The sequence below is a fragment of the Miniopterus schreibersii genome (assembly GCF_964146895.1).
Source record: "Miniopterus schreibersii genome assembly, chromosome: X".
Lineage (NCBI taxonomy): Eukaryota > Metazoa > Chordata > Mammalia > Chiroptera > Miniopteridae > Miniopterus > Miniopterus schreibersii.
This window is the reverse complement of record NC_138104.1, coordinates 49,437,850-49,464,865: the sequence shown is the minus strand read 5'-3', so window position 1 is coordinate 49,464,865 and position 27,016 is coordinate 49,437,850. Positions and strand designations below refer to the sequence as shown.

General features: G+C 36.0%; 1 protein-coding gene and 1 pseudogene across 3 annotated transcripts; one reads left to right on the top strand and one right to left on the bottom strand.

Annotated features, from left to right (window-relative positions):
- The first annotated feature begins 3,788 nt into the window (after nucleotides 1-3,788).
- Nucleotides 3,789-26,470, top strand: LOC308550817 (putative P2Y purinoceptor 10). 2 transcript variants are annotated; one of them, XM_081125086.1, is made up of 2 exons: nucleotides 3,789-3,833; nucleotides 24,754-26,470. In XM_081125086.1, the coding sequence occupies exons 1-2, from the start codon at nucleotides 3,829-3,831 to the stop codon at nucleotides 25,793-25,795; spliced, it is 1,047 nt and encodes a 348-aa protein (XP_080981212.1). In that variant the 5' UTR covers nucleotides 3,789-3,828; the 3' UTR covers nucleotides 25,796-26,470. The 2 variants fall into 2 exon arrangements, with proteins under 2 accessions (XP_080981212.1, XP_080981213.1); XM_081125087.1 differs by lacking the exon at nucleotides 3,789-3,833 and adding an exon at nucleotides 5,541-5,611.
- Nucleotides 16,879-18,502, bottom strand: LOC308551648 (SPARC-like protein 1 pseudogene; annotated as a pseudogene). The gene is made up of 2 exons: nucleotides 17,668-18,502; nucleotides 16,879-17,635 (listed from the first exon to the last, which is right to left on the bottom strand). The product of its transcript is annotated as an SPARC-like protein 1 pseudogene (transcript).
- Nucleotides 26,471-27,016: the final 546 nt, after the last annotated feature.

Genomic DNA, 27,016 nt, shown 5'->3' with positions numbered 1-27,016 from the left:
GTCTTTTGCTGATGCCTGCCCCTATTCAGTCCCTTTCCTGGACCCTTCAGGCCTTCATGCCCTTATCCTATCTGTTTTTTACCCCAGATATTCCCAGGCTAGACTCTTCCCCTTCATGGTCGCCTTTTTGGCTCTTACTCCACAAGCGTCAGTAGAAGGGCCTCCCCTTGTGCCATCTTGGCTTCTACTGTACATGTGCTCAGAGAAGAAATTTCCCCCTTACTGTATTATTCCTCTCTCTCGTAATTAATTGGAAGGGGCTAGTTCTGTCCTGAGAAGATTGGGAAGTCGGTCCTTCTTCCCTACTCGAGCTGGGGGGTCCCCGGGGAGGAATGTTAATCCTATTGGCCGGGCAGTGTGGCTATCCCCTACAGAGTCTGGAAGCTGCTCCTTCCCAGTTAATCAGGCTTAATATCTGATTCCATTAGCTCCCTTCCTTTGTTAACTACCTAGCTATCTACTGTAACAACCAAATAAATCACCAAGAATTGGGGGTAATTCCATCATTCATGTTAATTCACAGCATGTATACACAACCACCCAGCTGTTTAGAGGAAGGAAACCTGTTTGTATGGAGATTCTCTGCAATACATTTCTTTAGAAATTCACATAGTGTGAAAGGAAACCATTTCCCTTTTCAGGACTTCAGGTTCCTCATAGAGGGACTTAAAAAGTTGCCCTGTGCTGATACCAGTCTTCAATACAAATTTCTGGGGTTCACAAAAATGAACTCTTCCAGCTATAATGTATTTTTTTCATTGAAGGAAGATACTTCAGTGTATGACTCAAAAGAGTTTTAATGAAAAATATGCAAAAATTAAACCCGTTAAGGACTGATTTATTTCTGCTCAAGAAGAGTCATTTCCTCTTTCATTTTACTAATTACAGTTTTAAGTGCTCTTTTGAGAAAAATAATTCTTTTGAAATTACCCTCTATCTTCATTCTTACTGTCACTACCCTAATCCATGCTCTTATCGCCTTAAATTTAAATTATTGATGTAGTCTCCAATAGGGCCTTCCACTTTCTTTTTTGCCCCTTCTCCAATTTATTCTGTGCACCTATGTCTCAGCAGTCTTTCAGGCAGTGGCAGAAAAAAACTTGGGCTCTGGAGAGAGACTGTGAATCTTGTCTCTCCCACTTATATTTATGATATTAAGGAAGTTAATTAACCTCTGTGTGCTTTGATTAACTGATAGATAAAGTAAGATATACTATTAACCCCTACTCTATAAGACAGTTCTGAGAATTAGATGATTGTGTAAATTTCGTAGAATGATGACCAGTACATAGAAAGTACTAAGTAAATAAGAGTTTTTAATCTCCCTTCCTCAAGTATGATTAAAAGACTTCCTGTATCCTATGGGTTCTATACCCCATAAGATCTTAATTGTATGATTCCATCCTCTAAGCTTTTTTTTTTTCATTCCCTAGCATGCCTTATGCTTTAGTCAAAAGTTTGTCCTCACTATCACATGTATAGTACATGTTACTTTTCATTCATATCCTTGGGAATATTCCTTCTCTCTTCTGAAAAGCCTTGCCTTCTTTCCTCTCTTTAATTGGTATATGCCAAATTTCAGGTACTCAAATGTTGCTCCATAGGTTTTGTTGTCTGCTTACCTTCCATAGCTTTATTTGTTTGTGTTTTAAAATCATGCTTTTTTTCATCCTGCCTACTTACTTTAGCCTCATCCTAAGTAATATTTTCCATTAAATCAAAAATTTGAAGTGCTAATTGTATTACAATTTAAAGCCTTAAACAAATGTCTAACTTGAAAATGTTTAAAAAGTTATTCCTTATACTACCAAAACTAACATGGCATGCCTCCAATGAGACATGTTCGACTCATTGGGAACACTGCTTAAGCCAAACTTATCTATTGAGCAAGGACCACCCAACCTTTCCAAACAGGTCCAGCCCATAGTGAGCTCATCTTCTTAACTTTCACATAACTTAATAATAAATCATTTAATGTGCTATATTTTCTCATTATTTTATGAGTGATCAACTTCTCACTTAAAGTGGATTCTTGGAGAATAGGGGACATATTTTATGCTCCTGAGTCCCACCCTTTCCACTCAGCAGCCAACAAAATTGCTCATTGTTGTACTTCTTTAAGTACTTGTTGAATGATTAATTCCAAACAAAATGTAGGAATAGTCTGTGGATATAAAAGCAGATATGGAAAACTCCTGAAAACAGTTTATCTAAAGCAATTAATATTCACTGCTTTTAACGCAAAAGGAATTAAGGTCACTGTTCACCCTTTCTTTTTTTGGTAACTTTTTCCCCCACTATTGTTCCAGAAAAGATTGAAAGTGGTCTGGAAGGATTCATACTATAATAATAAATACAAATAAATAGTAAGATGGAAAATAATAAAGAAAAGATGTTCAAGAACATAAGAGTAGAGCCATGAAATAGAATAAAAAAAACCACATACCATATTCTCATGGCCCATCCATGTTGTTGCAAATGACAGTACTTCATCTTTTCCTATGGTTGAGTAGTATTTCATTGTATATATGTCCCACATTCTAAGCAAAATAAGTCAGATAGAAAAAGTGAAGAACCATATAATTTCACTCATATGTGGGACATAAAACTGAAAGCAATAAATAAACAAAAAAAACCAAGTAAACAGACAAGAACTCATAGACACAGACAACAGTATGGTGGTTATCAGAGGGTAGGGGGTGGGGAGGAGGTAGAATATGGTAAAAAGGGTTCAATATATTGTGATTGAAGGAGACTTGACTTTGGGTGGTGAACTCACAAAGCAATATACAGATAATGCATTATAGAATTGTACACCTTAAACTTATATAATTTTATTAACCAATGTTACCCGAATAAATTTAATAAAAAATGTTTTTAAAAGCACACTATAGGCCAGGCCGGGTGTGGCTCAGTGGTTGAGTGTCGACCCAGGATCCAGGAGATCGTGGTTCGATTCCTGGTCAGGGCGCATGCCTGGGTTGCGGGCTTGATCCCCAGTTGGGGGCGTGCAGGAGGCAGCCGATCAATGACTCTCTCATCATTGATGTTTCTATCTCTCTCTCTCCCTCTCCTTTCTTTTCTCTGAAATCAATAAAGATATATTTTTTTAAAATAATAAAAAATAAAAATAAATAAATAAAAGCACACTATAGAAAGATCTCCAAACTTGCTACCAGTAGACAACAAATTAGTTACAGGTTTTTCAGCAGACCATGTAAATGGAGACATTTGACACAATTATAAGTATCCATAAGAAACAAATCAAACAAATTACTTAGGAAAAATCTAGTTCTTCTTAATACTAATATTGGGTAGTACTCTTGGGTCTTCCCAGAAAACACAGTGCATTTTAATGAATAATGTCCTCTATAATAGTTATCACCCCTAATCTATTGTTTCTGTTAGAGAAGACCTAAAACCTTTGAAGCACCAATTTATAAACTTTCCTCAGCCTAGGGAATACACCATGCACCAGTTAAAGTAAACTTTGAGGGAATGCATAGATAAAGTAAAGAGTTCAGAACTATGGGCAAATTGTTTCAGCTGTACTATATTTTAGGCCCTTATGACTGGATATTTATTACTTCGTTTGAGATGATAATGATTCCTAGACTGTCAGTCATACTCAATAATTAGTAGACTCTCTTCTAAAAATCAGTTGTAGATGATTGTTAAATTATCAGCTTTTTGTTGTTTTAATCAACACTCAAAACTTTACCTGAGATAAAATATTTTTTGCCTAAATTGGTTCACTCACTTCTGAGATACTTTTGCTTCCCTTTTTAGGGCCAATGAAAGGAGAGGATACTTGCATGCAAGAGAGAAATGAGGTAAGCAGGCAGTCTTTCTTTTTAGCAATGTTAAGGTGTCTGTGAAATGAAACTGGGAGGTAGTGTTAATAGCTAATTGTCAAGAAAGCATCCCGTTCTTCTTTCTTTCCCAGGGTTTGGCTTTAAAGCTCAAAAAGCCTGGAATTTTCTTTGTCCAGAGTAGGATCATACCCTAGGGAAACTGGCTCATGCTGCCCAAACTCACAAGGGATAGATCTGTCTCAATAAATTTGTATTAATCGGTTATAGTAAGGAACAGAACTGCCAAATGGACTGAAACGTGTGTTGACCTGTCAGTATATTTTCTTTTCAGTAGGGAAGCCAAGTCAGAATATTAACAACAGATCAGGGCTGGATAAATATATGAAATCAGAACTAAAAAAGGGATTGCAAGGTAAAGCATGTTTCATTTGATAGACCTCAGCTAGGATGGGTATCCTCTCCCTTTACCAGTCCTCACAAGTCATGGACTTTTCATCAATCAGTTCAAGCTCTTAGTTTCTAGTGTTGAAAGTGCTTCTTTTCCATCTTTTAGTGCCCTTGAAAATTCTATTAGACATTTCTGAGTATTGGGCATGTCTCCATCTAGGTCTTGAAGGGTGCTAGTTTTATAAGGAGACCTTGTTGCAGATCCAGTTTGCCCTACTGCAAAAAAAATGTTGTCATCTACTTCTTTCTTTATTCAGTCTTATCCATAAATCCAAATGCTACTGTTTGACCTAACACACAGTACTTTTTTTTTTCTTTTGCTATGGCTATTACCCAGAAGGCTCTTTGCAGTTCCAGGCCATGGTTTCTGAATGTGGTTCCCTTGTATGCCCACAGAGGTTCATGCTGCTTTACAAGCTTTGTTTCTCAGAACTACACACAGACTTGGCTGACACTATAGGCCTTAAGAGCATGATCTTTATTTGCATGCTTATAAAGTTCCTGTAGACATTATACATAAAGACCAAAATCTTAGTAATCTTTAGGGAGACTCTATGATCAACACTGTTCATTTTTTTATTCATGCATTATTTGAACATTTATTTTTTTTTATTCATCCCTTCAATTAGTCATTCAACAAACATTCATGAAAATGCCTTGTGCTGGACTGGTTGGGAACACAGAGATAAGTCAGACATGATCTTTGCCCTCAAGCAGTTTGCAGTGTACTAAGGGGGTAAAAATGTATAAAAATAACTAAATTACACATTAAATTATAAACCTTGAAATAAACTGAGAGAAATGCACTCCAGATGAAGGGAACAGCTTAAGCAAAGCTAGTCCTAATTCTCTTAGTTCTGACCTGTATTCTTGAGATATCTTCACCCTTTGCCCTTCACTCTTGAAGGAATTGCAGCTTTCTTGTTCTTAGGTAAACTCCCTTCAGATTTTGCCTCAAAATCCCATCTTTCAATAGAGCCTACTGGAATCTAGTAAGAAAGATAGGCATGTCGTTTGTGGTAGAAAGAGATAATGTGAGGAGCAGTGAGGAAGGCTGATATGCAGATGTTTTCTGATTTTGCACAGCCTTTTGCACCATGCTCTTTGAATTTATTTGCACCAATGAAATAGAAATGAAATAAACCTCTAGTAGCGTCATCTGCTCAAGGGACTTACCTTCAGTCTGTGCAAATAAGGTTTCTGTGGTGAGACACAAAATTCGCTCAACTTCCTCTTTCAACAACAAATTTGTCAGTTATCAGCAGGATCCGAATTACCCAGAGTTATATTTTTTTCATCCCCAGCTCCCTGCAAAGACACTAGAGTGCTAAACCCGGCAAGTCTCCAGGGTAAGTTAAAGCATAGTATCTGGGAATTGGAGGTTTTGTGTGGGAAGAATGGTGGGGGCATGAAGATCCAGGACAGGGGCAAATGTGGGACCATTGTCCAAATTGGAAATGGCCCCTGTTTTCTCATTTCAGACTTCTAACAGCAAGAGTGATGATGATTTCCCTTGAGTAAGACTAGAGTACAAAGTTAGGGTTAATGCCATCGCCATCAGTCTCCACCATAACACAGTAGCGTCAAGTCTGTGACTTAGCTCACTCTTTGCTGAGGGCTCTTTGTTTCTTCATCAACCTGGGAGGTTGGCACAAGTGTTAAGAAAAGAGTGTGTTCAGTGAGATTGTTGTGACAGCTTGACATATTCAGCCAAGATCTAAATTCCTGCTCTATATTATTTATCTAGCTGCGTAATGAAAGAAAGCTTTTATGTATAAGCCCCTTGCTTTGGTGGGTTTAGCACTCATAGATACAGCAACATATAGTAAATTCTATCAAAAGAGAAGAAAAGAATTTGAGATCATAGATTTGGTAGCTGAAAGAGCTTTAGAGATCCAAATCCTTCATAATACAGATGGGAAAACTGAGAGCCAGCAAAGACACTTAATATAACTCAGATAGTGGTAGAGCTGGAACTAGAACCTGTGTCTTCTAAATCATGCTCCCTTCCCCTATAGTAGCCTGTATCCCCAAGAGAATACTGTAAATGTATTTATAGCTATGTTGGATTTTTAGGTTAGGAAAGGAGAAGATATCTCAGTTGATAAGCTCTGGTAAAATGATTTCAGTCTGTTCAGAATCATTTTTTGATCTTTTAAAAGGTAATTTTTGACTCAAGATCAGCCCTACAGCCCTACTGGACAACAGAGCCCCAAATAGAAGCACCTATCTCTCAGTGGTAATTGTTCTCATTATTCTGAATGCTTGCAACCTCTCTGGTTCTGAGCCAAGATGATTGAGTCAAAAAAAAGGCTTTTAGTTGGGGATTCCTTAAAAGTGGACTGTGCCACAGTTGGTACCAAGATCATTCTGAATATAATGATAACAAGCTTTTTTGTGTGTGTTTTATTGGATGTGGGAGCATAGACTCAGTACCAAGGATCCTGAAAATGGGGACATTTTTATTTTGGTTGTTAAAATGGTTGGGGGGTCTCACGACCATTCCTACTAGTTGATTTATCTCAGCGATCGTGACATAGTAAAATTATTCACTGCTGAAAATAGGTGATATTCTGGTATACTGAGGCAGGAAATGGCTTAAAGTATACAAATAATCAGGTCATGCAGTCAGGGTAATTGTCTTTGCAGTGCTTCCTATTGAACACAGGTCCTACTTTGGTCAAAAGTAGTTCTTTTTTGGGCTCTTTTGGGAAAGTTGTTGAGTTCAAGTTGTACAGTCTGCTCAAATTCTGGCAGTGGTGAAGCATACAATGTCAAAAAAGTGAGCATACTTCTGGGTGGTTTTGGGTGGTCTGAATTAAGTCAATTGGTGTCTTTTATTTTTCATTTTATTATTTATTTTATTTTATTTTTAATTGAATTTATTGGGGTGGCACTGGTTAACAAAATTTTATAGATTTTAGGTATACAATTCTACAACACACCTTCTTTACTCTGTATTGTGTGTTTACCACCCCAAGTCAAGCCTCCATCTATCACCATTTATTCTCCCTATACCCTCCTCCACCTCCCTCTAACACCCCACCCCGGCAATCACAACACTGATGTCTGTGTCCATGAGCTTTTTTCTCATTTTTAAAAATCTTTTTGTCCAATCTCTCCACCCAACCTCCCAGCCACCCCTCCACAACAGCTGTCAACCTGCTCCTTATCTATGAGTCTGTCTTTATTTTTCTGCTTAGTTCATTTTGTTCATTAGATTCCACATATGTGTGAAATCATATGGTACTTGTCTTTCTCTGACTGGCTTATTTCACTTAACCATAATACTCTCCATGTCCATCCATGCTGTTGCAAAAGATAATATTTCCTTCTTTTTTACAGCCAAGTAGTATTTCAGTGTTTAAATAGAACACAGTTTTTTGATTTTTCAAAATTTATCTTTAGTGTTGAAAGTATTACAGATATTCCCCACTGATCTCCTCCACCCTGCATCCGCTCCCCCTCAGGCCTTCACCACACTATTGTCTGTGTCCATGGGTTATGCATATATGTATATAATTTCTTTGATTAATCTCTCCTCACCCACTATCCGACCCTTGCCTTCCCACTGAGATTCATCAGTCTGTTCCATGCTTCTATGTCTCTGGATCTATATTGTTCATCAGTCTATTTTGTTTATTAGATTCCACATATGAGTGGGATCATGTAAAACTGAATCAAGAAGAATCAGAAAATCTGATTAGGCTAATAACAATTGATAAAATTGAAGCAGTAATCAAAAAACTCCCAGCAAACAAAAGCCCTGGTCTGGAAGGCTTCACAGGGAAGCTTTATAATTCTTTAAGTTGTAGGGGTAGATAGTTTATTAAAATTTTTTCTTGCTTTTTGAGGTAGGCCTGCAGTGCTATGAACTTCCCCTCTCAGGACTGCTTTCACTGTGTCCATAGATTTTGGGTTGTTGTGTGTTCATTTTCATTTGTTTCCAGAAAGTATTTTATTTCTTTCTTGATCTCATGAACCCAGCTTTTTTATCTACTCATCTACTGATGGACACTTGGACTGCTTCCAAATTTTGGCTATTATAAATAGTGCTGCAATAAACATGGGGGTACATCTATTCTTTCAAATTAGTGTTTTAGATATCTTCGGATAAATTCCCAGAAGTGGGATCACTGGGTCATAAGGCAGTTCAATTTAATTTTTTGAGGAAACCCCATACTTGATTTGTTTTCCACAGTGGCTGCACCTGTCTGCATTTCCATCAACAGTGCAAGAAGGTTCTCTTTTCTACACATTCTTGCCAGAACTTGTTTGTTGATTTGTTGATGATAGCCATTCTGACAGGTATGAGGTGGTATCTCATTGTGGTTTTAGTTGGCATCTCTCTGATGAATAGTGATGTTGAGCATCTTTTCATATGTCTACTGGACATTCACGTGTTCCCTTTGGAGAAGTGTCTATTCAGGTCCTTTGCTCAGTTTTTAAATTGGATTTTTTTTTTAGTGTATAATTTTGTAAGTTCTTTGTAAATTTTGGATATTAAGCCCTTATATGATGTATCATTGGTGAATATGTTCTCCTATTCAGTGGATTGTCTTTTCATTTTGTTGATGGTTTCCTGTGCTGAGCAAAAACTTTTTAGTTTGATATAGTTCCATCTGTTTATTTTTTCTTTTGTTTCCCTTGTCTGGGAAAATATATCAGAAAAAATATTGCTATGAGAAATATTCAAGATTTTACTGTCTATATTTTCTTCTAGGATTTTTATGGTTTTGACTATAACAGTTTAGTGTTTAATCCATTTTGAGTTTATTCTTCCTATGGTGTAGAAAGGTGGTATAATATTCACAAATCAATAAATGTGATAAGGCACATAAACAAAATGAAGGGTAAAAATCACATAATCATACCATCAGAGGCAGAAAAAGCATCTAACCAAATCCATTACCCATTTATAATAAAAACTCTCAGCAAAGTGAGAATAGAAAGATCATACCTCAATGTAATAAAGGCCATATATGACATACCCACAGCCAACATCATACTTAATGGGCAAACACTACAAGCATTTCCTATAAGACCAAGAACAAGACAGGGATGTCAGCTTTCACCACTCATTCCAGTTGGTGTCTTAAGAGGCAGAGAAGTCTATAGCTCTCTGTCACAGCTCTAGCAAAGATAACAAATCTGCCTGTTGTGAAACCACCCTTTCTAATAATTCTAATAATCAGGGCAATTACTGGAAGTTAGTCTATGCTTTATTTTAAAATATTTGGTCAAAAGTCTACTTTACACTCCAGATCAGGGATTTTGCAAGACATTTTCATCTAGTTTAGTTCACATGTATCATAGGCAGAGTGCTGAAGTAGATGGATCAATACACAGAGAGTCAAGAAGTCTTGGTTTTAGCTCATGTCCGGCCAGTGACTCACTGTGTGGCCTTCAGCAAGTTGCTTTATTTCTCTGAATTTCAATAGTGTTACCTATAATAAGAGGGAAAGCTTGAAATAAAAAGTCTTTAATTTCCTTCCTAGCAATACAATTATTTGATTCTAGGCCCCTACGCACCTGAGAAGAGTTATATATCATGAAGTGGTAAATAATGAGTCCATAGTACAGAAATATAGCTAGAGGGAACCTTCTGGAAATATAGTCTATATCTTGAAGGGAACCCAATAACTTTTGTCAAGGGTCATTATACTTTTTTCAGAATAATGTTATATTGAGATCCTCAACTCTTAGACCATAGGCAAGTGTTTTGCAAGTAAATTCCTTTTTTTAAACGATAAAATCAGACAACAGATAAGGGAAATAATTCGGAAATCTGCTTTCCACATGACAGTGCCACTCAAACAGTATTTCTCAATCTTTTAAAACCAAAGTTCTCTTTGAAAACATAAGAACATCTCACTACAAGAACTCCTAGAAAAACTACTCCATCACATTAAAGTTTTCCGAGTATAGCCAAAAATATTTTGTAGATCTGTATTTTCATCAGTTTGTACTATAGGGAAATTATTTTGATTTCCAGATATATTTTCCAAAATAAGAATTTTTTTTTTCAAGAAACACTTTTCCTACCCTTAAACTTTAAAAATTATTGCTTTAGTCCTACTGGCCATCTCTCACAACTCTACTTTTTGGTAGATTTCCTAAACCCAGAAAAGTACAGAATTTAACCAAAGGCCCATGGAGATTACGTTTTGTACAAGTAAAGCTGAAATGAACTAACATTTATTTAATGTCTACTGTGTACCAGACATCAAAATTGGTACTTTCATGTACATTTTTCATTTAATCTTCACAACAATCTATGTTGCATACACTGTGATCCTTATTTTATAAATGAGGAAACTGAAGTACAGAGATATGAAGTGAGTAGTTTCAGGCTAGAGAGCTGATAACTGAATCAAGATATGGCCCCGGGTCTGTCCACAGGACATAATTTTTTCTACATACAAAATGCTGCCCAAACTGCCAAAATGATATCTAATTAAGCTTTTAAGAAATTATTTTATAAATCTAATAAAGATGTATGCAGGCAAGTTTAATTCAAACTTTGAGATATTAGTTTGTGAGTAGCCTAATTGCCTTAATTTTAAGAATAAAAATAATTTTCACTTCCTTGAACTTATAAAAAAATGTGTAGACTTGCATAATATATCCAAATGTTCATGGGTTATTTAGAGTTGATTTTAATTAATACAGGAAACAACAGGGTTCTAAATTTCAGTTACTCTTTTTTCATTATAGTTGTGAGTGATTAAATGAAGGACACCATGTTCATGGGGGTCAGACTGCCTTGGGTAATTCATGTGAGATTTTTTTTTTTGGTTCAAAGAAGAAGAAAAAGGTTTTAAAAAAAGGCAAAGCAATTTAGGTTCCAAAATGGCTTGTAAAGTTGTAAGGAGTTCACAGGGCCCCCATCAGCAACCTTTCCCTATTTAATTTTCTCTTTTCCAAAAAATGACAAGCCCACATATTGACACTATCATTAAAGAAAAGAAGAGAAGCAAATTTGATTAAAATGTTCACTTAGTGGTATTAGAGAGATGAAAAGATGGGGAAATTATAGGGTAAAGCTTTGTAAAGTTGTACTCAAAAAAGAGCATTCACCTTGAAGCCAGATGCTTACACTTCTTACTCTGTCACTTGCTAATCTTGTATCTTCAGGTAAATTAGTTCACTTTTTGAACCTCAGTTTCCTATTGTTAAAATGGAGATGATATCTTCTGACCTTATTATTTACAATAAATACTTCAATAATAATTAAAAGCAATTATAGATGTAATAATAATAACTGTAAAGTGTAAATTTTCAGTTTGATTGAGATAGTGGTTGCTGCATCAGTGAAGGCAGTGTTGGTGCTGGTGGTATTAATGTCAGGGTTTGAGAGGAGCCATGTCCACAAAGTCATGGCAAGTTAGAGTTAGACAAGCTTTAAAGATCATCTAGTTCAAAAATAAATGAACAAACAAAATTGAAGCAGACTCATAGACACAGATAACAGACTGGTGGTTGTCAGAGGGGAGAGGGGTTGGAGGACTGGGTGAAAGAGGTGAAGGGAGTAAGAAGTATAATTGGTAATTACAAAATTGTTAGGGTTATGTAAATTAAAGCATAGAAAATATAGTGAACAATATTGTGATAACTATGCATGGTGCCAGTTGGGTACTGGAAATATCGGTGGGACACTTTGTAAAGTATATAATTGTCTAACTGCTATGCTGTACACCTAAAACCAATACAAAATAATATTGAAAATAAATTGTAATTAAAAAAATCATAAAGCTTAAATTGTCTTATTTTAGTAATAAGAGAAATGAAAACCACAGAATGGAAAGGGCTTAGCACGGCAACACAAATATTTAAATAGTTACTAGAATTAGTATTAGTATTGGAATAGTTAATTTGTATTTAAATGGTTAATAATTATTAGTCAAATTAGTATTTGAATAATTTATAATCAAATTAGTATTTGAATAGTTACTAGAATCCAAGTGTCTTAGTTCCAAATCCAGTTCTCTTTTCAATATATTCTACTGCTTTTGAACATTCCCCATTCTACAATGTCCTGTCATATTCAGCTTACTACTGTTATAAATATTTTTTCCCAGTACCCTATACAGAGATCTATTAATGGTTTGAGCTCACAGAGTAAGTTCCACAAATATCTCTGGTTTTGACATCACCTTACACTGACACCTGGTGGGCAGTCATTTGTCATATATATAGTTATAAAAGTGCTAGAAGCAGAACAAAGAATAATAGCTTCTTCATCTTTGAAGAACATTCTTATCCATAGAAGTGCCATTTTAAAATATACATTTTTGCATAAGAGGAATTTTAGCTTTCTGTGATCACGAAGAGCCTTATTACAATTGATATCATAATAGTTGTGACTTTGAGAAACAAACCTAATCCTGCTTAATCCTGCCTAAATTTCTGATCTGTAAAGAGATATAATAATAATAAACTCAGAGCTCTTACAAGCTCTAATCTAACATCTAGCACTTAGCTACTGACTGACAACGCATATAGAAACTTCTTAAACAGTATTTCACTGAGATTTAGGAATATGGTACAAATTCTGATGTTAAAATAATATAAGCTCACTTTGGCTGTACCTTTGTGAAACCACAGTACTGAGCACTTAGTTGATTGGAAAGAAAAGCAGCCTTTGGGTAGATATTTTTGGTAACTACTAAGTTGATGTACTCAACTTCCTTGAATCATATTTATGGATCTGACACACCTCTGTTTTTGAGACAAACTTTAGTTATTTCATAAAGTGAAGTGTTTAATGACCAAATTCCCATTTAAGTTTATGGGATTCCTGTTGGATTTTAAATAAAAAAGCTGAGATTGCAGGCTTCGAAGCTCTTAGGTGTCCATAATTATTGGACTGCAACCTTATTATCCTTGCCTTGCCCACATTTTCCTCAGTAACAGAAGGAGAAAAAATATGGCTGTTGCTTGAGATAATAACTCCTGAGAGAGACATTACAAGTAAAACTGCCTAAGGCTCTGATAATATGTGTCTATTCTCTATAACCTTACTGATACAAATCAATGTGTATGAACTGAAACCCTACTGCATGCCTAACTCACATTAAGCAAAGTGAAGGATATCAAAGTCTAAGATACAGACAATTCCCTCAAATACATTCATATTGTGAAGGCTGTAAGTTCACTAAGCATACAAAGAGGAGAAAGTCAGAAAAAGGTTGCTAGATGAGGATTGAAATGGGACTTTGGGACAGGAGTAAAATATTAAACTCTGAGACAAGACTCAGGGGAAAAAGAAGTTTGATGAAGTTTTAGTCATAACTTTATACCAACCTTCATTATCAGGAACATCCTTAGAGGCACACATTGAAAGTAATATTAGTTTAAAAATGGTAGCTAGTTATCTGCTCTGATTATTAGATTAGAACTCTGCTTCCCTTTGGGGTTTAGCTTTTGTCACCAAAGCCCTTTTTAAAGAGAAGAAGTATCCCTCCTCATGGTCTTGATATTTGGTGTAGGCAGTGTGTACCCTGAACAGAGCACTGCACGCTAGAGAAACAAAGAGGTATTTACTTCTATAAGGATGATATTGGAGGCACTGGCAATTCTGCTCTCATCTCTGTCTACATGGTCCACAAATACAGAGCTAGGGTGGTCAGAAGTATATACTGAGGAAATGGCATTTTCACAGATTAAAATTTTGCCTAGTATTTATTGTCTGTGTGGTCCTGGTTAGCTGAGTTGTTTATGCAACATCAATGAGGTTAAATCCTTGGGATTAATCCCAACATGGACCAGTTAACATCAATTATTTTAACAGTGTTCTATGGTTAGAGTTATCCTAAAGTTAGCGAGAAAGACAGTGATAAAGAAGTTTAAGACATGGCCCCTACTTCACGAGCTCACAGCCCAATGTGGAGAGATCCAGAGCCCGATGTGGAGAGTTAATAATATAAAAGTTGTCATAAAGCAAAATATTTGTTCAGTTAAATATATTTACTGAATGACTATGTTCCAGTCATCCTGCTAGGCTCTAGAGACTTAAAGATGAGTAAGACATGGTCTCAGCCTTCAAAATTACCATAGATGAGTTAGAAATACAGAGATATAAATGGAAAAATGTAATATAATGCAGTGAGTGTACTGTTAAAAGCAATTCCTGTGGTGACATGGTAGCCCAGATTTGCATTTTTGATACATCGTTTTGGTAGCAGAGTAGAGACAGATTTTAAGAAGGAGATCCTTGAGTCAGGCAGATCAGTTAATGAATATTTTAATCTAATGAGAGAGGAGAGAGAAAGAAGGTGAGAGAGAGAGAAGGGAGATCAGTTAATAAGTATTTGAATAATCCAGAAAAATAGAGAATTGAGAAAGAGGGGAAGAGAGAGAAAATATGATTGATTGAATGAAAGAGAAGAAGGGGTCTAGAATTATTCTAAGGATTTTAGGTCTTGTAGCTGGATAGATGGTGGTGGATATGTAAAAGATCAGGGAGTATGATGATGAGTTTTGTTTTGGAAATACCCATTTAGTGATCCCTGCGAGATTTTCAAATGGGAAATCTCAGTTGGAATTTGGGCATTTAGGTTTAATATTTGAGGATAAGTCATTCCTGGACATAGAGATACGAGAGTCTTTAAGATATGTCTCACAATCGGAGCCATGAAAGTGAATGATGTTACTCAGTACCAGTATGCTGAATAAGAAGAGACAGTGAAGACCTAGGGATGACAAATATTTAAAGGATGTAGAGATATAAAAGAAAGCATGAAGGAAAAGTAAACAATCAGTGTAAAGAACTATTATGAGTTTAGTTAAGAGAAGGAAAGTGACAAAAAGTTAGAATAAGACGCATAGACCAGATAAAAAATATTTTGGGTGTCGGAGACACTTGATGACAAAGATATAACTGAAAATAGAGGAAAGCATGATGATCTAAGAGTAAAATGTAATAATTAATTATAAATAAAATGGATTGAAAGCATGGGAATTCATTTTGAGCAACAGGAAAGGCAGCTGTATTGGGAAGTAAGAAGAATGTAGCTATAGATTGTTGGGAGGGAACAATAAATAAAATTGAGTTGCTTCTCACTCAATAACTTCAATTTTCTCTGTGATTTAAAAAGTACCCTCTGCAAAGAAAGATGGGAGATAGGAGAACAGAAGAGAAGACAAAGCTTTAGAAGAGTTGTGAAGGTGCTGAATGGCTACTATGGGAATAGAAGAAAATACTAATCAAAAGTGAATAAAAAAGCTGGAACAAAAAAATCTTAGACTAGAGATCATAAGTTTCTAGTTTGGGCATTCCAAATAAAGCCTAATATATTAATAGGGTTATTCATCAGTTTAGATTGTAAAAAATAGATTATGGACTTGATCTTGGACTAAGGCCTTGCCAAGCTGATGCAGAAGAAGAATGGTGAACAAGGAAGTTAAGGGTTCTTGTGTGAGAGTATTTAAATTGACCACTTAATCTAGCCTGAGCAGGGGAGGAAGTAAGATGAGGGAGGGTGCTAGGTCAAACCAGGAGAAATGGAGAGATTTAGAAATTTAAGGTCTCTGGGAGTGTATGGTACAAACTAGTATGGCGAAATTTGCAGTGCAGCTCAGTGATTATAATGTTAGATAAAGAAAATCATTTGCAGAGCAAGAAATTCATGAAGCTTGGCAGTGTGTTCAAATTTGTAAAGCTTGCAAGAGAGTGCCTCCTTGGAATAAGGAAGGGACTAATTGGCTCAGATCGTCAAGGCATTTGAGTGTTATGAGCTGCTGATCTGAAAGGGATTTGGAAAAGTGCAACAATGTGGTGTTTATTAAATGTATGTTGATTAAGTGATGGCTTCCAAGGCAGCCAGAGTCCTTAAAAAGCCATGGAAAAAAAGTAAATAGACAAACTTATTTTTCCTTTATATTTACTTTTCATCATTTGGAGAGCTTTGGGGACTACAGAGGCAGCAGTTTCACTCTCATTCCAGGTCCCACACATAGGTAGGTAGGAAGTAATTTGTTGATGAGATGAAGAAGGTGCTCCCTTCGCAGAATAGCAACCAAAAAACACAAGGGTTTGAGATGATTTTGGAAGGAGATTAGAAGGACTACCCTCTTCTTGAGTTTCATATAGTAGTGTTAATGTGCTCTGAGACCTTGGGTTGTGCTGATTTCTAATCATAGGATATATCTGCACCTGTGATTCTTAAATTGATTATTTTGCACTTCTCTCAGGCTTCTATAGGCATGGATTATTTTTTATTTTTATGGATTTTTATTAGAGTATTAAGACATTGAAAATAATACACATCCACAACAAAAAAGCACTATTCCATTTTCTTGATGTGTACGTGATATTATGGACAAAATGAATGTATTTCATAAATGGATAAAGAGCGATGAGATGAGTTAAACTCCCATTCACCAACAGCATACAGTATTTTTCATATATTTACTTAATTTTAAAGTTTTATTTCCAAAGTTAATGTTAAATGCCTGGTGCATATACTGTTGTCAGGCAATTACTCTCATTTTCTTCTCAAACATGCAAACATTTTGCTAAATATAGATCTACAAGTATCATGGCTGCATATATTTCAGAAATGATCAGAACAGAAGAGGATGCTGGAAAGTTTGAGTTCCTTTGGATCTCAGTTCAAACCAGGAGATTTTTATCTGTTTTCTTCTTTAATTTCAAAGCAGTGGCCCCACTCCTTCAGGGTGATGTGCTTATCCTTGCTGTGGTCACACTTATCAAAAAAGTGAGTTATACAGTGCTCCATGCGCACCAGAGATGCTCACAAAGAAGCAAGCTCGAAATGTGTCAAAACTCTACCCATAGGATGCTGGTCGAGTTTACCAAACTGCCAGTGCACAGGATACACATACATGTGGTATTTTTTCTTAAAGACCCTTACGAGAACGTAGATGAATGGTCCGCAGCCAAGAATCCCTTCATCAAGGTACATTTTCTTGAGTTTATTTATCTTCTTCTCATTTAAATATCCAGCATGTTCATGGTTAGACTTAGAAAGTCACATGAGGATATTCTTGAGCCAGCTTCACATCCTTAGAGGAAACTGAGCCACTTCAAAGTCCATACAAGCAGGAATAGGTCTGAAGGCTCCAAAATAATCCAGCTGTAGTTGGTGCCCCTTTTTGGTGCCCCCGCCCAGTCTGCACTTACTAGAAAACAGATGACAGGAGCTAGCATAAGTCAGTGCCATAAACTTGGTTAAGGAGTTTTTTAGGAGGACAAGTCATTAAATCTTGGCAAACACAGTGGGGTTTTCCTTGTTGGTCAGCATTACACATGTGTTCTCTTTAACACTGAAGTTCATGCAAGAATATACATTGTACACCCTCATGTAGCCTTTATTTGAACTTTCATCTTCATTCAGTAAGCTCTCTGCTTTTTCTCTATTTCTTGAGAGTTGCTGATGACCTCAAGGACAGGTTCTCCCTCTTGGCTCTGCAATTCAGTATCTTGATTGTGCTTATTGATTTTTTAATGCAGTTTCTTCTTCCATTTCTCCATTGGAGTTATTTTCTTCTTGTTTTGAGTGACCTTGCTTAAATTCATCTTTCACATATATCTTACTTGAGTTGGTTGTTTGGACTCTTTCAAAATATCATCAGATTCAGTACAGTCTTCTTCCTGCTTGCTGTTAGAATGCTCCTTGGGAAAGTCTCTCTCCTTTTCTTGGTTATCAGTGTGGGTACCAACTTCACCTTGATCTTTCCCTCATCCTCTTCCTCACTGGGAATTTTTGGATCTTGCTCTTGGTTTTCTTGATCACTTAAGTTTTCACCAAGTTTTCTACTCTTGTTCAACTGAAGATGTAAATCATTTACAGGCTGTTCTTGGTTTTCCTTTGTCTTTGTGATGCTTCTTGTTGGTCAGAATCTACAATGAAACTAAAATCAGGAGCAAGGGAATCAATGTTCTCTGGGAGTTTTTTTCTTTTGAGGCTCACTCATATCTTGGCCCACTGTACCTTCAGTTGGTCTATAATCCAAATTCTCACTTAAGTCACTTTCACTTTCTTCTTGATCCTGTAATCTCAGCTCTTGGTTGTAACTCTGGTCCTGATCTGCTGACTGGTCATGGTTTTCCTCCTTTGATTGTCATACTAAAGTTTTTCAGCCTTATGGTTAGTATGGTCTCATATGGATACTGTAGTTTTCTTTTCATTTTCTGCACATTTAACCCTTAAAATGGGCACCAAAATGTCATAAGGTGTTACTAACATTTCAGCCTGTTGGAGAGAACTCAAATAATCAGCATTTGTTTAGGAATGATCAGATAGGCACCTTGCATTTTTCCTGGGCTCCAGCGGAGGGAGGGTGGAGTAGAACAAAGTCCTTTGAGGAGAAACTGGATTTTGTGTCTCAGGAAAGAGAGCTGAAGGGAGAGCAGCCAAGCTCACTATGCTGAGTCTCTCTCCCATCCTTCAGACTCCATCTTTCTTGGGTGGAGCACTCAGGTATGACTTTTATAAGTTGAAAAGGGTAGATGGAGGGAACGTTGATGATAATAACCCAATTAGAAGATATATATTTAGGAAAGCAGCAGGGAGCATAAATTTATTTGTTGGCATATCAAGATTTGTATTTTTGCATAATGTTTCCAAATAAGGACATTAACCTTTTCTGTATGTAATTCAGTGCAGGTATACTACTTTTCCTTGAGTGCTTATTAAGTAGCAGCCTATGTCTTGGCTATATGTTGATGAACTGAACAGATCTTGTGGCACTAATGGAGCTAACAGCACAGTTAGTGAAATAGCCAATAAACATTTTAAAAATGTAAATTACAAATGTTGATGCTAGGAAGAGAAAGGACAGAGATTATGAATATATGTAATGATGTGTAGAACTACTTAGATAGGACTGATGGTGAAAGTCTCTCTGACTAGAAAACTGAGGCTAAAAGGAGTCAGACATCTGAAGATCTACAGGAAGAGAATTCCTGATAGAAGGAACAGCATGTGCAGAGGAGCAAAAGCTTGGTTTGCTCTAAAAAGTTAAAATTAAAACATAGAGGATGAGGATAGCATAAGGTGATGTTGAAGGGCACAAGAGCCATATTAGGTATGGCTTAAAGCCACAGTGAGAAGTTTGCCCTTAATGCAATAGAGAACTAACAAAGGATTTTAGGCAGGAGAATGATATAATATTTCAAAGAAAAGTCACTTGGTCCACAGTGTGGAAAGGATAAGAAGAGGCCAAAAAATGACATAGTCTCTTCCATCAAGAAGTGCAAAATTTAATTTAAAAAAAATATCTTAATAAAATCTCAATAGGTGGGGTAATCTCCATGAAAACGATAAGAAAGTATGGAGACAAACTTGGGTTCTAATTCTAATACACCATCACTATAATATTCAATTATTTTTTTTACTTTATTGCAACTTATTTAACCTCCCTTGGCCTCAGTTTCCTCATTTGTAATATAGAAATAATCAAAGGGCTTCTGTGAGGATTAATTAGATAATATGTGAAGGATGCTTAGGCTATAAATAAATGGCAGCCCTCAATAAACAGTAGTCATAATTAATGTTAGTGTTAGATACAGTATGGGAAATGGACTACAAAGGTCAAAACCGGGTATGAGGGGTTCACTAAGGCATCTCTCACAATAGTTAAGAGGAATGACGACAGTGGCCTAGATTAGGGTGGCAACAATGAAAGTACATATGGAATGGAGATGAATTTGATAGCTTTATAAGAGGGAGAATCACTTGGTTTCTGAATGGAAATGGGCAAAATGTAGTGACAGGGGTTGTTTAAATCCCCAGTTTCCAGCATGAATGTCTGGGAAGAGAGTCATGGCACAGATGGGGAAGGGGAATTCAGACTAAGGAGTAAGCTATCAACTTCACACCTCATCCTAAGACAGGAAACAAAAATACATCTAGATTGTAGAGGAGAGAGATTGGCAACACAGTGGGCAAAAATCAACCAGAAATAGTCAACAATAGAACCAGCACCAAAGATAGAAAGATAGAGGCAGAAGCAGAGACAGAAAGCATGTACTCCAAATTTAGCCCTTTCATTCAGCATTTTTCTGTTAATGGCTTAGGTTCTTTATCTCTCTTAAATTTCAAAAATTTCACAGATTGTCCACAGCAAGCTAAATGTTTCCTCTCTGAGAGTGTATATTTCTGCCCTACCCCAAACAGATTTCACCAGAATTTCCCTACCATAGGGATTTTACATTTAATTGTCACTGAAAAGATTTGGGGAAAAAACCCCAGTCCTACTTCCCTTTTAGCCTGGAGAAGAGAAGTGATTTTGGAAAGCAGGCCATGCAAATCTCTAAACTCACAATAAACTATGAATTGCAGAGTTATAAGAACCCACAGGAAAAAAGAAGGTATAAACTTAACCTCTAGCTTGCTGTTCTGGCCTGATAGAGCTCTGTTATTTAACACAAAAGTGTCAACAAAACATGCCCCTTAAGTAAGTGAAATGTAGTACACCAGTGAAGCAGAAACAAATACTGTACCCATATCTGTAAAAGCAGAAGTGGAAGCATGATGTGGGTGTGTGCAAGTTGTTCTTATTTTTGAAATTGAAATGCACTTGATGCATCTTCCCTTGCTCTCTCACAGCCTCTGCATAGATAATAGATGAGAGTAGAAACAGTGCCAACACTAAAGTCAAAGTGGGCGGTGAGGAGAGATTGGTGATATGTAAGGACAAGTGTTTAGTCTTATCCTGATAGCCTAACTAGTGTAATCTTAGTGTTAAAAGATAATAAGGTTCTCTATGTTATTAAAAAAGTTCTGCCATAATGTGCCCTTTGTGTCATGATGAACCCCATTCTATTGAATAGTCCCTCCTGAGCAGGGAGAGGCAAGTGGAATAGCAGAAATAGCATAGAATTTGAATCAAGTCAGGAGTGATAGTAAATTTCATTTTTACCATTTGCTAGTTTTGTTACCTCAGGCAATTTACTGAAACTCTCTGAACTTTAGTTTCCTCATCTGCACTATGATAATAATAATAGTACCCACCTCTGAGGACAGTTGTGAGAATTAAATTAGATAGTGCATGTGAAAAATTCCATTGCAGATTCTGGGGTACATCATTGATAGTCAAACCATGATAAATATTTCCTGTCATACCTGTGAGCACCCCTCAACCCTCTTTTCTAAGTTATCCATTCATAAGCAAGATTGCATGACTTTGTAGAACATATCAAAGATAGTCCATGTAGGGAGAATGGAACATAAAGGGGCAGAAAAGTGAAAAGTACTGTTTAGAGTAATGGTAGCTCATAATGTGGGCTCTTTTTGATTTGTGAATTAATCACTTGGGATCCTGTTCTTTTATCCTATTTCCTGGAGCAGAACCTTAAAATATAGAAAGTCATTCTGCTACTTATAAAAAGAATCTAAAGGCAGGCTTCTCCTGTTTTGTGTTTTTTGTTTTTTTTTAAGGCATTTTTAATTTATTTTTTTCAATTACAATTAATATCTAATATTTTTTATATAAATTTCAGGTGTACAACATAGTGGTTAGACATTTAAATAATATACAAAGTAATCCCCCAATAAGTCTAGTCCACACCTAGCACCATACATAGTTGTAACAATATTATTGATTATACCCTCAGGCCATATTTTACACCCCCATAATTATTTTATGACTACCCTAAAGATTTCACCAAAAACACTATTAGAACTGATAAATGAATTCAGTAAAGTAGCAGGATACAAAATTAATATTCATAAATTGGTTGTGTTTTTATACTCCAATAATAAACTATCAGAAAGCAATCCCACTTACAATTCCATCAAAAAATAAAATACCTTAGAATACATTTAACCAAGGAGGTAAAAGACATGTACTCAGAAAATTATAAGACAATGAATAAAGAAATTGAAAAGATACAATAAACGGAAGCATATATTTTACTGATGAATAGGAAAAATTAACACTGTTAAAATGGTCATACTACCCAAAGCAATCTACAGATTTAAAGCAATCTCTATAGAAATAACAATGGCATTTTTCACAGAAATACAACAGATAATTCTAAAATTTATATAGAACCACAAAAGGCGCTGAATAACCACAACAATCTTGAGAAAGAACAAAGTTGGAGTTGTCATGCTACCTGATATCAAACTATATTACAAGGCTATAGTAATTAAAACAGCATGGCACTGGCATAAAAACAGGCATATAAGATCAATGAAACAGAATAGGGACTCCAGAAATAAACTCATATATATATGGTCAATTAATATATGAAAAAGGAGGCAAGAATGTACAATGGGATTAAGACAGGAATAACTATGTATGCTGTCAGATGGGTACCAGATTTATCAACATGATCACTTAGTGAGTTATATAATGTCTAATCACTGGGGAGCACACCTGAAACTAATAAAATGTTGTACGTCAACTCTGAAAAATAAAAAAATTTATTTAAAAATAATTTTAAAAAGAAAAAGAAAAAATGGTGCTGGGAAAACTTGAAAAAAATTCATGTTGGGATACATGAAAAAAATGAAACTATAAACCACCGTCTTACACCATATACAAGAATAAACTCAAATGGAATAAAAACTTACATGTAAGTCCCCAAACAATAATACTCCTAGATAAAAACATAGGTAATAAACTCTCTGACATTGCTCTTAGTAATAATCTTTCTGATATATCTCCTTGGGCAAGAGAGACAAAAAAGAAAAAAAAAATAACGAAATTTGACCATCAAACTAGAAAGTTTTTGCACAGCAAAATAAACCATTAACAAAACTAAAGGACAACCTACTGAATGCAAGAATATATTCACCAATGATACATCCAATAAGGGGTTAATATCAAAAATTTTTAAAGAACTCATATAACTATATATGGTGGCAGAAGTATTGGGGTCAAACCAGAAAAATTTTGTATAGCAAAGGAAACCATCAACAAAATGGAAAGACAACCCATCAACTGGGAAAAGATATTTACCAATGATAAATCTGATAAGGGGTTAATATCCAAAATTTATAAAGAACTCATACAACTCAACACCAAAACAAACAGTCCACTTAAAAAGTGGGCAGAGGACCTGAATAGACATTTGTCCACTCCCTTTTTTATAAACTTAAAATAATCAAAACAAAATGAAAATAATAACAACAAAATCCCTTACTCCACTCAAGGAATAACCTCACTGTATTATTTCTTCCATTTCTAGCTCTAATGTAATAAACATTCTTGCAAATTCAAAAGAAGCTATGTTTGCAAAATTTGTCTTTGAGAGGAAAAGAAATGATGAAGAGAAAAATGTATATAAGTGTTAGGCACATTTTCCTCCGATTTGAAGTCCCTGATCTCTGTTTAGTGGCTTTGTGGCCTTGATGAACTGGGCATGCTTCTTCTACCTGTATTATGTGCAGCATGAATGAAATAATTTTCAAAGTTCCTCTCTAGTAAAAAAATTGTACAAGAGAAGTAAAGTAAAATAATGAATTTGCTGCTTTTCTGCCATTCTTATTTGCAGGTAGCCTGCATAAATCCACAGCCAGACCTTGAGAAGTCCTAAATATTCTATATTCCCCAGGCCCAACATATAATACATATTAAAAGCCATACTAAATCATAAAATTAGATTAAAGAAGCCTAAAAGTATTTTACTCCTTATAATGACTACTTTAATGAAAAAAATATTAAATATTAAAAGGGTTCCAATAAATGATTTTGGTGGCCTGTTTTGCTGGTGCCCTAATCAATGTTTATTGTGACTGTTAGATAATCTGTCATGTCCATGATGTCACACCAGTACAAAATTCCCCTTAGACAAAGAATTACTCACTTCTCTTCCAGATCACATAAGGGGAAAGATCCCAGTTCAGCTTCTAAATTTATATATTAATGAAATTTTTAATGTAAATTTAGAATGTGACCTAAGGCAAGGGAAAGACATAAAGTACACAAGAACCACAAGCTATTGTGATAGAATAATGAGGAGATAACATCCCCAAATATTGAAAATCAGCCAGGATACTGGCAATGCAGGCTAAGAGGGGCAGGGCTATTTTCCAAGTGCTGTGGTGCCAAGGTAGAAAGTCAGGACCCAATGGGCAAAGTAGGACACAAAAGAGAGACAAAGGGACATAAAAGGTAAGGCTACATTTCCATCATTACAAATGAAAATGACTGAGCAGTATTCACTTTAACCAAGGCTTGGGGCAAGACGAATTTGGACACAAAAGAACAGACTAAAATGCCACACCCTTTTTGCCGTGGTGAAAACAATAGAATAAATAATTTAGGACATCCTTGCCTGCAAAATACAACTTTCAATATCTGGGAAGGCAGTTTGCGGACAATTCCATGTTTCTCTGATTCACTGGGTGACTTTAGATCAATAGTATATTTTCCTTGAGCATTTATTTATTCAGCTGCAAACAGGTCCCTTCTAATTATAATATTCTATGTCTTTTCAAGTGTAAAAAGAAATCTGAGTGTTGGCTAAAGAATTGGTTAACCATTACACTTTTTTTTCCTTTGGTTTGGGCAGGGATCATAACTCTACGGCTTACCTTAATGAATATACTGAAATATTCAAGATGCATAACAACAGTATTAGCAATGCTACCACTGGAACTGACTGCAATGTCACTAATTTGACATTTCAGTACACCCTCTATGCAACCACCTACATCCTCATATTCATCCCTGGTCTTCTGGCCAACAGTGCAGCCTTGTGGGTTCTGTGCCGCTTCATCAGCAAGAAAAATAAAGCCATCATTTTCATGATCAACCTCTCTGTAGCTGACCTTGCTCATGTGCTCTCCTTACCCCTCCGGATTTACTACTACATCAGCCACCAGTGGCCTTTCCAGAGGACCCTTTGCCTGCTGTGCTTCTACCTGAAGTATCTCAACATGTATGCCAGCATTTGCTTCCTGACCTGTATCAGCCTTCAGAGGTGCTTCTTTCTCCTCAAACCCTTCAGGGCCAGAGACTGGAAGCGTAGGTACGACGTGGGCATCAGTGCTGCCATCTGGGTTATTGTGGGCACTGCCTGTTTACCATTTCCCATCCTGAGAAGCACAGACTTAGCCAACAACACTGTATTCTGCTTTGCTGATCTTGGATACAAAAAAATGAATGCAGTGGCTTTAGTTGGGATGATTACAGTTGCTGAGCTGGCCGGATTTGTGATCCCAGTCGTCATCATCGCATGGTGTACCTGGAAAACTACCATATCCTTGAGACAGCCACCAATGGCTTTCCAGGGAATCAGTGAGAGGCAGAAAGCATTGCGGATGGTTTTCATGTGTGCTGCAGTCTTCTTCATATGCTTCACTCCCTATCATATTAACTTTATTTTTTACACCATGGTAAAGGAAACCATAATTAGCAGTTGTGCCATTGTCAAAAGCACACAGTATTTTCACCCTTTTTGTCTATGCCTTGCAAGTCTTTGCTGCCTTTTGGATCCAATTCTCTATTATTTCATGGCCTCAGAGTTTCGTGATCAACTCTCCCGCCATGGCAGCTCTGTGACCCGTTCCCGCCTCATGAGCAGGGAGAGTGGTTCATCAATGATTGGCTAAAAATAAAATAACTTTTCAATTACGACTTTGTTTAACTATATCTTCTGTTTTGTTTGTTTGTATGTTTTCCCCAAAGACCAGCCTAACAATTTCTTTAAATGAACTTTGGGAACAACAGAAATAAATGTCCACCTGTGTAATAGTTGTAGTCATAGGGGTGTGATGGTGGAGCCAGAGTGTGAAAAATATGGGAAAGGAAAATGGGACTTGCCTGGTCCTCTTTGAAATTCAAGCCACTTTCTATTTAAGAGAGCTAGATCAAATGTTTACAGATGTTTTCAAGGAAATGCAAATAGGATATTTTTCTTAATCATTTCTTCAGTAAATATGATATTGTTAATAAGATACAATAAATGAATCTTACCCATATGTAAAAAGTAAACTTTTTAGTATGAAAGCATTTATTTGTGGATGAGACTGAAAATATCTTGCCTTTCTAAGGCACAAATTCACAGGCAAAGGAGAGTGAAAATTGAGGCAATGTGTATATAAATTTCAGGACAACAAGCCTTTTGATTAAAAGGCATTTGTTCATTCACTGAAAATGTATTGGATGTCTATTATATTGTGGTTTTCCACTTTCATAGATACTTTGCACATATAGCATCTCATCAGGCCCTTCTGATAAACTTGTGGAAGTTACCAATATAAATATATAAATGGAACTTCAGGGAAGTGAAGCAACTTGTCAGGGGATAAACAGTGATTAGTCAAAATATATGTTTAAATTATTCATTCCATTTGTGTTGTTACTTTTACTGAGTCAATACTAAACTTGAATTGAATGGTGATGACACAGACTAAAGCTAAGATAATGAGACTAAAATGATTTTTACACAATTTATCTGAGATTATCTGAAAAGTCTGTGGGTTGTGGGGATCAATGTCAGGCTTCAGGCTGCAAGGTATCAGATAAACAGAAAGGTTGTTCTAATATTGCCTTGATTTACAGCCTCCTGATGATCAGAGGTATAGGAAACCTAAATAGTTTATTACTTGCCAAAACATATTTTAAGGCTCAATGTACACCATACAAATCCCATAAATAGATTAAAGAAACAAAGCTGTAAAGCTGAGAGATAAGCATTCTGTGAAATTATAAAAATTTTGGAGCTTGCTCAACCTTTTTTTTCTTAAATAATACTATACACATCTCTGAATAAATGTGTGTTTATTAAGAAGCTTCTCTGTGAACAGAGCTTATAGAATTGCATTAGAAAC